The sequence below is a fragment of the Equus przewalskii genome, chromosome 21 (genome assembly GCF_037783145.1).
Source record: "Equus przewalskii isolate Varuska chromosome 21, EquPr2, whole genome shotgun sequence".
In the NCBI taxonomy this organism is placed as follows: Eukaryota; Metazoa; Chordata; class Mammalia; order Perissodactyla; family Equidae; genus Equus; species Equus przewalskii.
Genome location: NC_091851.1, coordinates 169,218 through 182,082, shown reverse-complemented (window position 1 = coordinate 182,082; position 12,865 = coordinate 169,218). Strand labels below are relative to the sequence as shown.

Genomic DNA, 12,865 nt, shown 5'->3' with positions numbered 1-12,865 from the left:
ACTTCCAGTTGTTCACACTTTTTCAGATGTGAGATCACTAACCTATAAATGGACCAAATCAATCCTCACTTTTACCTTCATGCATTTTTGATTCCCTGCCTCCGGAGTTCTTTAAATATTTAAACTGTCAGATATCATGGAAGGAAAGGGGCTGGCAGACCAAGGCGGGGTGGTGAGCCGTGGGGAGAAGCTGGGCTTTTGAGCCCTTGTCAAGCGAAAGCCTCCTGGCTTTAGTCCTAACGTGGCTTCTTATTTGGAGGAAGCATCTTTCCTGCTTTGTCTTTTCCTGCTGTGTTGCACACAGACCTCCAGACCTCTGCCCTAAGATTCATGTTTTGGGGAAAACACCAGGCAGAGGAGAGCTGGCTCCAGTTCTATCAGTGGTTGCACCCTGGTGGTCTCCCTGCAGCCTCCTGGACTTGGGGTTGTAACAGTCACCCCACTCACCAGATGGGGATACTTAGAAAAGGGTAGAAGCCCTCCCCTGACTGAGTGCCTTGCTAGTAGGGCGCTTCTCAAACATCAAAGGTTTTACAGTTGGATCCCTCTCCTGCCTCCCCCACTGGGAAGTTCAAGCTCCAGGAGGTGAGAAGTAAAATTATCCTCTCACTTTTTTCTGCAGAGTCCTTTTCTCTCCCCACAAGCCTCCACCATGAAGGCATATCCAGCAGTCACGTCCGCTCTGGTCCCACTGTGGCCCTGGGAGGTCAAGGGGCCACTCCGTGCTCCCGTCTGTGAGGTCCCAAGATAGGTGTGGGTGCTGTGAGCACCAAGTGCTGGGGGAGAGGGTCTGCCCAGTTTTTTCCGGCATGCAACCCCCTCCAACTGTCCCAGATTAAAGGCAGATTCTGACTAAACACATTGCAACCGGGGCTCAGTGCTTGCTCCAATACCACGCTTTCTCTGGCAGGCACTGCAGGTCACAGTCCCAGGAGAGGGAGCTCTGACAGAGCACAGGGAAGGTGTGGGGCTCCCCTGCCAGACCCCTATAACAGCCTGGGCCTCCACAGGGCCACTTATGATGGGGGACGCCAGGGGGCCAGGGGCAGACCCCATGTGCCCTTCTGCTGTTGTACCCTCGCATGTCTGCTGTGAGACACACTGACAGGACCTAACTGTGCCACCATCTGTCACCCTGCTTGGGTAGTTTTTTGTTAAATCTTTGGTAGCCAGGGATCCCAGATGCTTCCCTGCGGAGCTGGGGTGGGCAAGTGCTGCTGATGCTGACAGGAATCACAGAGAGGCAGAAACCCCTGCAAACCCTTTATTTTGAGTAGAACAAGTGAGGTTCAGTTTCTTCGGTGTACTGTACATTCATGGCAGGAATGACTGTGGACCCGGGACCCAAATCTGAGCACAGTGCACTGCCCCATCTCCCAGAGCTCGTGCCACGGAGGCAAGACGGTCGAGTCAGCATCTTGTGGAGCCCCTGGGGGACGGGCTGTGGCCCCAGACACCAGTAGAGCCATGAGAGGGCAGTTCCAGGGACTGCGGCCCGGCTGACCTGCAGACGTTGTGTCTTCTGACACCTCTGGGTTTGTGAATGCCTCAAGGCAGCAATACATTCACTGGGGTTTAGAACACAAGAGACACAAGCACTCGGCACCACATACAGAGATGTCATTCACGCAGCACAATATTTCACAGCAGTTCAGCTCACACTTAGACTTTCTCTGAATAGCCAGGGCACACGAGGGCCGTGAAGAGGTATTTCCCCCGCCCCTCCTCCCAGTCCTAGTGCCAACTCCATCAATTAGCCTGAGCCACTCAAGGACTGAGGAAACAGACCTCCGGATGACCTCACACATCCACACCCAAGGAGGAGCCAAACAGGTTCAAGTCCAGAGTTCACAGTGTCCCGCCCAGCCTACCCTCCCAGAGGGCGTGATGCTTCCCACTCGGCTCACCCTGAGAGCAGCCAGGATGGCCTGGATAACCTCCCCATGGATTCTCGGGGAGAAGGTGGAGGTCTGCCGTGGGGGCGGGGGAAACAGGGGCAAGGAGACAAGACAAGACACCTGTCACAGGACACACATCACAAATGCCTCAGCCCTGCAGAGAGCAACGGTGGGGGACAGTGGGGCTGCGTCGCCCTGGCCTCACGTGTGCCCTTCGCCCTGTCTGGCTTGCTGCCCACATGGAGCCAAGGCCGGTAGGAGGCAGCACTGGGCCTGGGCTGCCCTCCAGCCCACTGCCCCACCAGAGGCAGGTCTGCAAGGCCGAGGGGAGGAGTGGTCACAGACGAACTGTGGCGTCCTCCTAACATGTCCAGGGATCCCAAGGGGTCTGTTATGGAGATGCAGCCGCTTCTGTGAGGACCGCCGCCGCAGCTCGGCTGCTAGGAGGCCCGACTCTTCCGGCTGTTCAGGGAGTCGATGTAATGAAAAGCGGCCCCCAGCGCCCAGCTGGTCTCAACATTGTCGATTTTCCGAGTCAGCTTGAAAAGATAAAGGGAGGGGCAGAGGGGATCACCGGGTACATGTGGAAGGCAGGCCTGCTTGGGAGGCCGGAAGCAGTGGTCCAGCCTCACGCTATAAAGGGTGCAGGGGCTCCCAAGAAGCAAGTGCTTACCTTCAGGACCTTGTTTCCCGGGAAGCCGAATTCTCGGAGCAGCAAGCTGACGTAGGTGAGGTCCATGCACAGGAAGGGGCTGCTCTGTGGCTGGGTCTCCACCGTGCGGCACACTGAGGGCACAAACACCGGCTTCCGTCAGGCCCCAGGGGGTTTACTTCCTGGGCCGGGGAGGGTACGTGCAGACCCTGCTCCACCCACTCCAGCCCTCAACCTCCACCACTGGGCCAGCCCCAGGTCCTCGCTGCTGATTTAGATGAGACTGCAGCTCAGAGCGAGGAGGTGCTCCGCCAAGAGCACACCAGGAGGCAGGGGCTCCAGGCCAGCCCAGTCCCCAGCAGGCCGGGCAAGAGGGGCCTGTGCGTCAGATGCTGGCGTCATGGGTGGAAGGCCACAGTCTCATGGGCCACATGAGAGGTGCCTGTGACCCTGGACACCTCTCCCAGGTGTGGACCTGGGTTTTCTGGAGAATGAAAACACTGACAAAGCCGGTTCAGAACAATCCACTCTTGTTCTCAAGGAGGATGGACAAACCCACCAACAGCCTTCCCAGAATTCTGCTCTGAACCTTTTCCCGTTGAAGAATCAGACACCCAGTGTCCACGGGATAAGCCCAGAAGTGACAAGAAAGCTTTAAAAAAAGCCATTTTGGGGAGGGGAGAGAGAGGAAGGATTTTCTATGGGGAAACACACAAAGTTTGACTCTTTTGATCTGGAGTTGTGACTGGCAACCAAAAGAGCAGAATATTTACGACAAGCCTTCACTTCACACCAGGGGGCGAGGAGGGAGGGGAAGGGAGATAGGCAGGGGTGGCCCAGGGCTGCCTCACGGGGCAGCTCGTCACGCCCCACATGCTGGGCTCTGCTGTGCAGGATCCCCAGCTTCTTTGGGTTTGTGTGACAACTGTGAATTTGCTGGGAAAATTTCAGGGGAGATCACTCTTAGGGTCACCCAAGTCAAAGTAAAAAGGGAAATCAAGGGAGTCCGTTTCTCCCATCCCTGGGACTAGAAATAGGCCTCTCCCAGCTGGGGACACTGAGACCCCCCCACTTGCCTGTGCCCACTCTGGACATAGTGGACCTGTGGTCTGGACCCAGCACGGTGACCCCACGTACACTCTGAACTCCACATTCTCACGTCTCTGAACACTCGTCTGGTTGACAGAGCCAGGAACCAAACCCAGGACTCCGGTGCTAGCGCCTGCCTCTCAAGCACTGCAGCAGTCTGCCACGTGCTGGGACGGTGCCCGTCTCCAGGCCCCGGCCTCCTCACCTGGGCAGTGCAGCTGCCACTCACCATACTTGGCTGCTATCTCAAAGTCTCCAACGATGAGGCTACCTCCCTTCTCAGCATCTGTGGGATGAGACCAAGTGCCCCGTCTGCACCAGCCTTGCAGGAGCTGCAAAGCCCCTGTGGCCCCGAGGCTGGCACCCGGGGAGCCTGGAGAAGCAGAGGCAGGGCTGTGTCCTGGAGCCAGGCTGTGAGCAGGGCAGTGGCCCCAAGTGCACCGATCATGGCTTCTAAGGTGACACAGCTTGGGATGGGCAGGTCTTTCGTGCAAGACCATATGGGGGTGGTGAGCATGGTCAGGGACCTTAGAGGGACCCCCAGAGACAGCTCATATGGATCCCTGGACCCCAAAGATTGAGCAAATTCTTAATTTTAAGTTAAAAAAATAAAAACACAGAATTAGAAATGTTTCCTGAAGCTGTGGCCCTGAGCTCAATAATGGTATTCTAGTATTAATTTCCTGAGTGTGAAGAAAAAAATCCTGTAAAAAAAAAACAAGGAGTGGTTAGGTCTTAAAACAAATGGGCAGAGCCTTTATGAGGTTCTTGAGGAGGGAACGGCCCCAGGCTTCTGCCATTCCCACGGAGGGAGGCACGAAGAGCTGTGTCCCCAGTTCTCAAAGATGGAGACTGTTTCTTCAACGCTCTCCAAAACTTCTATGTTTGAGAGACGGCCCCTGGGGTATCCCACACATTTATTTGGTATAAGGCAGCTACTCAATGTCTTGAAAAACGAAATCTCCTCCTGACTCTCCCTTGGCTTTGGGCATTTGTAAGTCAGCAAATGTCATCATTAGGGGTGGACTCCATTTCTGAGAACAGGCCCAAGCCATTCTTTCAGAGCCATGCGTGACCACAAAGGGCATCAGAACAGCTTCTCTGCCAGCCCAGCATCTCCTGAGGTCACCAGGGGAAGAGGTCGGTTCCCCAGGGAAAAGGCAGCCTGCAGCCAGAGTGAGGGACTCCAAACTGATGAGGGGATGCTGGGGCGGAGCCCTGCACAGACAACCCCAGAGGCTGGGGCCCCCAGCAGGCTGCCAGGCCAAGCTGGGGTGTGGTGGACCCTGGGCACCGCGATGTCTGCAGCTAGCAGCACAGTAAGGACAATATGGGTTAGTCTGTCCGAGCTTCAGCTAGGGGAGCCCGCAGGGCACAGGACAAGGAGTCACGAGGTCAGCTGTTGGTGGTGCCAGGGACCTTGTTCTGTGCCACAGAGAGGGGTAAGAGAGGTCCCCTTCCACCTGGACCCCCTCCACTGGCTGGCTGCCTTCCACACTGGGCCCAGCCAGTGGGGAGCCTCAGTGAGCCTGGTGATGCTGCAGGAGCGCTCGGGTCCCAGGGACCAGAATCTGACATCATTGGTTTCTTCTGGAGGCCTTTTATTTACATTGATGTTCTTATCCTTAGCACAGGCAATGCATCTGATATTCTCAATCTATTCCATTAAAAAACTGGTCACGATCCACTGAAATGACTTCACAATGCTCTCAAGAGTTTCTACCCTGATTTTGAACACCATCAGCCTCGGCAAACTCCTAGTATCATCTTCTGCCCTGACTGCACTCATGGGGCATGAAGGAGCCAGTGAGATTCCATACACTCCTAAGGGTGATTTGTGGCGTGGGCTGACTCCTCCCCATGCCAGCCTGGACGCCAGCTGGGGATAGCCAGCCACGTGGCTGCATCACCAACAGTTTCCTCAGCCAGAACTCGGGCTGAGGCAGGAACAGCTGAGGGTTTGAGTTACACAGGTGAGTCAGCTCTGCCTCAGAGCAGAATAAATCAACAAGTCACTGTTCCCGCACTGACAATGGAACTTCACCAAGTGGCTCAAAGAACTGACTTATTTATATAAGGGGGGCTTATTACTTCCTATTTGGACAAGAGGCTTGCCCCCTAAGTCTAGTTCTCTTGCCCTGAGGGTGACTGACAACAGTTACTCCTGCCGAGGCTCCTGCCCGGGTGAGCCCAGACTCAAGGTCCTGCCACAGCCCAACTGGGCCCCACCCTTACCTATGAGGCCAACATTTGCTGCAAGGTCATAATAGTAGGAAAAAGCATAGAAATCCACGTCCTTCACTTCTGCCACTCTGTGCACTTGATTCCGAAGGATTTCCGACACTCTGCTGGCGCACAGCTCGTGGAGGTTCACTGCTGGGCAGAGGAAAAGCAGGAAGCCAGCGGTCAGTGGGCTCCGAGCACCGGGCCATGCAGCCCCTGGGGCCTTTCCCAGTGACTCGAGATCCTGGCCTGGAGGGTGAGGTGGGACAAGAAGCCTGCAGAGATCTTGCCCCAAGTCAGGAGGCTCACCAGCCCCACGCACGTCAACAGCAACCCTTCAGGAGCCATGGCATTGCTGACCCAGGTCAAGGGAGAGAATCCCCACGCATGCAGGAGCTGGGGAGCACGGCCCCAAGCCTGAAGGACACAAGCCCCAGCCAGGCTCAGCAGCTGTCCTGACACAGGCCAGTGGCTCAAGTTTGCACTGTCCACCCCACACTTGCCCTGTCAGCCTTGACACGCACAGCTGTGTCTTGCTCCATCTTGTGAGCCACCTTAGGGGTGGGGCCTAGACCCTCTTTATGTCACAGATGAGGAAACAGGCCTAGCAAGCAGCTTCCCAAGCTCACAGGGCAGGTCATTAACTCCTTGCTTGGAAGGAGACCACCACAGGCCCTAAAGGTTAACGGACATGGATGTCCCACAGCCCACACCTCAAGCTTCCCATCTTACCCTAAGACCTCCCAGCTGTCTGCTGACAGCTCCATCCAGGTCTCACCATGGCCTAGAGCCAGGACTTTCCCTTCGGACCTCATTTCCCTCCACTCTCCCTTGTCAGACCAGTCACACACTTCCTCCTTGTTCCTTAAACACAGCAGCTGCCTCAGGGCCTTTGCACGTGCTGCTCTCACAGCTTAGAGAGCTGCTGCTTTATATCTGAGTGGCCCATTCCAAATCTCTTCATGTCTTGGCTCAGATATCACCCCATGAGGCCTTCCTAGGCCGTCCTATTTAAAACTGCAATCTCCCCCTCAGAACCTCCTCTTCCCCTTGTTTTATTTTTCTTCAAAGCACTTTCTCATGTGTTTTACTGTCTGACTCCTCCCCCTAGAATGTTAGCTGCACATGGGCGCAGATCTTGTCTGCACCATGCACTGCTGTGCGCCCAGTGCCTGTGGCAGGGCCTGGCACACGGCACATGCACCAGGGGTGACTGAGTCAGTGACCTGCAGGGTCATGGATAATGAGAAACATACATTCTGTCTGTTCCTGGATCCTGACACAGAGCTTCTAAAACCCCTGGAACTTCCTGAGTGATAAGAGTGAGAGGGACTTCTGTTATTCATAATAAGGCCCTTTATAATAATATAATAAGCGTACTTGAGTTTATGCTAACGAGGTGAGTCTTCCTGGGTCCCTTGATGACTTGAGAATGGGTGCTGGTTATCAGAGGAACTAGCCTTGTGCTCAGAGGGTTAGAACTTTCAGCCCCATCCCTGAACCTCCCAGGAGGGGATGGAGTTAATCACCACTGGCCAGTGATTTAATTAATCATGCCTACGTAATGAACCTCCATAAAACCCCCACTGGATGGGATTCAGAGAGCTTCCGGGTTGGTGAACTTGTGGAGATGCTGGGAGGTGGCGTGCCGAGAGAGGGCGTGGAAGCTCCGTGCCCCTTCCCCACACCTTGTTCTGCGTACCTCCTCCATCTGGCTGTTCATGAGTTGCAGCCTTTATCAGAAACCAGTAAGTGTTTCCCTGAGTTCTGTGAGCTGTTCTAGCCAGTTATGGAATCTGAGGAGGGGCTCGTGGGAACCCCGGATTTGTGGCCAAGTTAGAGGTGTGAGCACCCTGGGGACTCACTGCTTGAGATTGGCGTCTGCAGTGGGGGCAGTCTTGTGGGGCTGAGCCCTCAGCCCGTGGGGTCTGCACTAACTCCACGCAGTCAGTGTCAGAACAGAAGTGCTGGTGGAGGGAAATCCCCACACATTTAGTGTTGTGAGTAGAGACAGCTCTGTCACGACAGGCAGACAAACCTCATGCCCGTGTGCCCAGCCTGGAAACAATATTTCAATTTTCCTTTTAGAAGAAAGTAAAAGAGCACAGAGCAACAAAAACCGCATGGGGTGAGAGGGCCAGGCAGGTGGGACAGTATGCCACTGTCAAGGGGAGCAGCCCTCCTGTCTGCTCAGTCGGGAGGGAGGCCAACTCTGCCCGAGGGGAAGCCATTTCTCGCTCTCCCAAGGTGCCCTCAGAGCTGCTGGCCCATAGCCTGGGTCTGGCTGTCCATCTCAGAGCTGAGGGACGCGCAGGTCCTTCCTCACTGGAGGCTTGTTAGGAAGTCCGGTCCTTTGGAAGAAAGCTTTTGGCAGCAGACAAGGAAGCCTTGTGCAGAGACCCCGCGGGAGCCGGCAGTTCCCAGCGCGCTGGCGAGGGCCTCCTGGAGCCCTGGTGAGGCCGGCAGGGCAGCTTCCATTTTGTGGCCAAGTACGGGCTCGTCTGTGACAGAGGTTTGGCAGTAGCCTCCCTGCTTCTCAGAGGCATGTGGAAAGCCCAGGGGAGGGGGCAGGCTGTCATTCTTAACTCTCAGAAACCACAGGCAAACGATAAATCTGCCATACCTGCCTTCTGTCCTGAGATTCTGTATGTTATTTCAGCATGTTCCCACTCTCCTTTGAAACTGGGAGACAGGCAAGGGCTGACCAACTCCTTTCCATCCGCAGCTGAAATCAAAAGAAACGGAAAGAAAACAAAGGCGCGTTACCATGGTGAGACTGCCGTGCATGGCGCTGGGACCCGGGTTCCTCTGCGGGGAGGCCTGGAGCACAGAGAGCGCTTCACGTCGCTAATGGAGGACTCAGAAGGACAAGGGAAGACGCTTCCTTTTTGCCAGATGAGACCTGATTCATGGAAGTGTTCTAGGTCAGCTGCGGGGCAAGGCCCTTCTCTATCACAGCAGCTGCAGCAAAGCCCCATCTGCCTAGAAACATGGCCACTTCCAGCTCCCGTTCACGGAGGGGCTTTGAGGCTTCAGGCACCAGGCCAAGCACTCTTCAGTCCAGTCATAACGATCCTAACAGCAGAGGAGTTATCACCACCCAATTTTACAGATTGAGGCTGCAAGTCAGCTGGCATGGCCAGGATGATGCCACCAAGTACCACCATGCCACGAATCTGTGCTGCTCTGGCTCCACGAGGCCACCCCTCGAGGCCGTGCATGCTGAGAAGCACGTCAGCTTCTCCTCCTGAAAAGGGGTCCCTGTCCCAGCCCTTGATTCTGGCCTAGGCCTGCTTCATAGACAGAACGTGCAGGACATGACACCATGTGACGTGGAGCAGCCTTCCTCTGAGTTACCAGGGAGAAGTGCTGGCTGCTCTGCTGTGGGGAGAGGCCACGGGGAGGGGCACCGAGGCACGGACATCCAGCCCAGCCACCCCAACTGCCACCACACGAGGCCCCAGGGACCCCAGTAGAGGAGGCGCCCAGCTGAAGCCTGTGGAATCACGAGATATAATAAATGACTGTTGTTTGTTGCTTCCAACCACTCAGTTTGGTGGGCAATCTGTTGTGAAACAAGAGACAACACAACAGGGAGATGGCTCCTCTGTGGCAGGGAGCGGTTTGCGTCCCGCTTGGCAGGCATCATGGCCCCAGGTGTCCCAGTCGGGCACTCTCAGCCTAGCTGTGGATGGGCAAGCAGGTGCCTGCCTTCTCCTTGTTGGCTAACCAGGTGTTTTTTGGCCCCAGAGTTAGGGTTGCAAGTGTTTCTGAGACGTGGACATGTTTGGTTTGCAACAAGGGGGATACCACTTTGAGGTTAAACATCAGGATTTGAAAGAAAAATGGAAATAGGATGTACCTGGAAAAATGAAATTTCCAGCTGAACACTCCCACCCTGTCAGAACAACCAGACCCTTGGAGAGGTGGGCAGAGTGCTGGGCCTGGGGAGGGGAGGGCATGCGGCCGGAGAAAGCACGTGCACATCCCTGGACAAGAGGCACGGGATGAGGCCTTTGGGCCCCAGTCGACACCATGGGAGAGGTAGGCAGTGCCAGCCTCAGAACAGTGTCCCCTACTCCCCAAGTGGGATGCGGCGATGCCCTAAGATCCCCTATGAGTTCATGTGCACTGCGGCCAAGGCCAGGCTTCTCCTCAGGCAGCCTGTCAGGGAGGAGCAGAGAAGGCCTGGGAGCAAAGACACCTCTAATAACCTCTCCAGACACAGACTCCACCTCCAGTCAAACGCCAGGTCTGCAGGAGGGGCCCAGCCCGTGTTTTATGACCGTGCACAGAGCAAGAGAAAACGGCGCGATGTCCTTGCAAGGACAGCATCATTGTGAATAAGAGAAAAACTCCCCCAGACCCGTGGCACCTGCCCCAGAGTTGCCTCCTCACAGCTCCTTCGTGGGCTGTCCTGAAGAACAAGGCCATCTCTTCAAATCCTTAAAAACAAGTCGACTCCAAGTGCAGGTGACGACTGCACAGGTACTTGGGTTTCTGAAACCCCCTTGGTCAGCGCTGCAGGAGGGACTTCACCAGCATTTCTTCCCTCTGACAATACCTTAGAATGTACACAGGAACACTCTCACGCTCCGTCAACGTCAGGTGCCCCCCGACAATGTCTAGGGCCCGTCCACACTCAGCCCTCCTGGGCCTCGAGTCCTGCTGGCGCATCAGGCAGGCCAGGGGCCAGCCGCTGCGCTGACGGTGGGGGGCAGGGAGGAGCAGAAGCCCCTCCCCCAAAGGACTCCTCAGGCCTGCAGAGCAAGGAGGGCCCGGGACCCACATCCACTCACCAGGCGTCCCCTCCACGCCGCCCAGAATCGCCAGCCGTGCAGACATCAATCCGAGCCCCAGGTAGCTGTGGAGAGAAGGCCGGGTGAGGGGCTGGCTGCCATGGGAAGCCCTGGGCGCTGTCCTCCATCGCCTGGTCTGGGTCCAAAATGAGTGGGAAACGAGGACACTTGTGGAAAGGCAGTTAGCGGCTCTCCTGCTTCTTCGAGAGGCCTCTTTGTGGAGCTCAGGGCGTTCAGCTAGTCAGTTCAACAAATGAAGCCCCGTGACTCGACAGGAGCTTGTGTAGGAGCTGTGGACGCTGGTGAATGCGACAGGCTTGACCTCGATATTTATGGTGCACGTGTGCTTTACAGAGAGTCCAACGAAGGTGCCACATGGCAAACAGATGCCCCCAAAATTCCTGCACCACAGCTCTTCCCCAATTTTCTAAAGCCTCCTCCAAAGCAGAACAGAATGAGCACCAAAGAAATGTAATTTTACTGCAGGTGAACCAAAAAACAAAGGCAGGAGGAGGAGGAGGCGGAGGAGGAGGAGGAGGAGGAGGCGGAGGAGGAGGAGGGGAGGCGGAGGCGGAGGAGGAGGAGGAGGAGGAGGAGGAGGGGCTCCAGGTGGGCCCACAGCAGAGGTTTCTGTGGACTCTGGTCACCCCACTAGGCAGGCATCAGAGGCAAGGGGTGCGTGCACTGCTTGCTGAGCTGTGTGTGAGGAGAGTCACCTCCCTACCCTCACTCCCGGACACCAACCTGTAGGAATAGAGCTTGTAGGTCCTGTTAAACATCTGGAGCGAGGTCAGATGGCCAGGGGGGGAGGTATGAAGGGTGCCCTGCGGAAGAACATGATGGTTACCATCTTTCCTATTTGTCCCCCACTCCCTCAATTCATTTGAAAGAAAATGGATATGCACAGATGTATTCAATTAAATTAGCTTTCCATTGAGGCATGTATTGTGAAAGAGCTTGGAGCAAGCAATGAAAAATAAAATGTCCAAATGAACAACCACTTTTTTCCTCCTTATGAGTAATATTTACCCATTCTGACAAATACGGCCCAACCCAGACAATTATGAGTAAACTTAAGTGCTCTTCCATTTAAAACTAAAAATAATAAAAAAAAGTGGTGGGTTAGGAAGGTACTGTTTTAACGCAGTGATGGCTCTAAGTGGAAGCATTTCTGACAGCTTTAGAAACTGCATCCGGCAAAGGGGCAGCTTGCCCTCCGCTGTGAGTCAGACTAACCAGGCCTTTCCTGGAAGCTCTCAGGGAGGGCGGCCCCCTTCACATTCTCTGCTCTAAAGGGTTCCAGGCATCATCTAATTTATCACCCCACTGAACACAATTTTTTTTCCAGGCAGAGTTAAAATCACACTAAGAAGCATTACCTGTGACTGACCCTGGCCCTCAGGAGAACTACTGAGCACAAAGCCCGAGGCACCAGGTCTACGGGCCTCCCCCTCCCCGGAAAGCTGGGGCTCACCGCCCCCCAACCCCAGCACATCCCCTACGGAGCAGGCGGCCTTGGAGGGTGGGGGCAGTGGGTCAGCAGGGGCTGGTTACCTCGACTCTGGGAAGGAAGGTGATCTGAGTGGACCCTCCGCCCAGATCCAGCATGCCCACACTGCTCCTTCCCGGGGTCTCCAAACTGCCTGGAGCACAGTGAGTAAAGCGAACACAGCACTGTCGCGTTAGTAAACAGATGAGAGCAGCAGAAAAAGCAGAGGTTAGATGCCAGTGGAAAGAAAAACAAGATGGAGAAGGAGCTGTAGCTATTTAAAACTCTCCACGTAAGGATGCACTATTTGTCTAAGGGACACACACGGTGGCTCCAACAGCTGTGGCTTTGATGTGAAGAGTGACAGGACCACACTGACCTTCAGCAGAGATGCGGGGCCTGCCATCTCTACCACTCCCCTCTCAGAGATGCTGACTTCTTTGAAACTCCTTCAGGCCCTGAGGCTGGCCTCCCCCCACCTCGCCCAGGAGAGCCCATGTGGCCCTCCAGCCCCAAGGGGCTAATGCTGCCAGGAAGCTTCTTTCTTCTTCATACACATGTCAGACACATTGATCCTTTCCATAATTACAAGGGACAAAAATCCACATGCACTGAGACAACCTAAGAAAAAATGCTCCTTGCCACCTGTTTCCCAGAGCCGCTGCTTCTGTTCCCTGTGCAGCAGAGGAATTCAGTTACAGGCGATCAACATTCA

At 55.3% G+C, this 12,865-nt stretch overlaps 1 protein-coding gene across 5 annotated transcripts in view; it reads right to left on the bottom strand.

The window, feature by feature from the left end:
- Positions 1 to 1,250: 1,250 nt before the first annotated feature.
- The window catches only part of ENTPD6 (ectonucleoside triphosphate diphosphohydrolase 6), a 33,237-nt gene continuing 21,622 nt past the window's right edge, over positions 1,251 to 12,865 (bottom strand). For 3 of the 5 annotated variants that reach the window (XM_070588375.1, XM_070588377.1, XM_070588376.1), the window contains 8 exons: positions 12,216 to 12,304; positions 11,406 to 11,485; positions 10,662 to 10,726; positions 8,486 to 8,587; positions 5,875 to 6,015; positions 3,869 to 3,925; positions 2,572 to 2,684; positions 1,251 to 2,437 (listed from right to left, as the gene is read on the bottom strand). In XM_070588375.1, the coding sequence (XP_070444476.1) occupies positions 2,339 to 2,437; positions 2,572 to 2,684; positions 3,869 to 3,925; positions 5,875 to 6,015; positions 8,486 to 8,587; positions 10,662 to 10,726; positions 11,406 to 11,485; positions 12,216 to 12,304 (746 nt within the window). In that variant the 3' untranslated portion in view covers positions 1,251 to 2,338. The remainder of the gene's footprint in view (positions 2,438 to 2,571; positions 2,685 to 3,868; positions 3,926 to 5,874; positions 6,016 to 8,485; positions 8,588 to 10,661; positions 10,727 to 11,405; positions 11,486 to 12,215; positions 12,305 to 12,865) is intronic. The other 2 variants (XM_070588374.1, XM_070588378.1) reach the window with 1 other exon arrangement.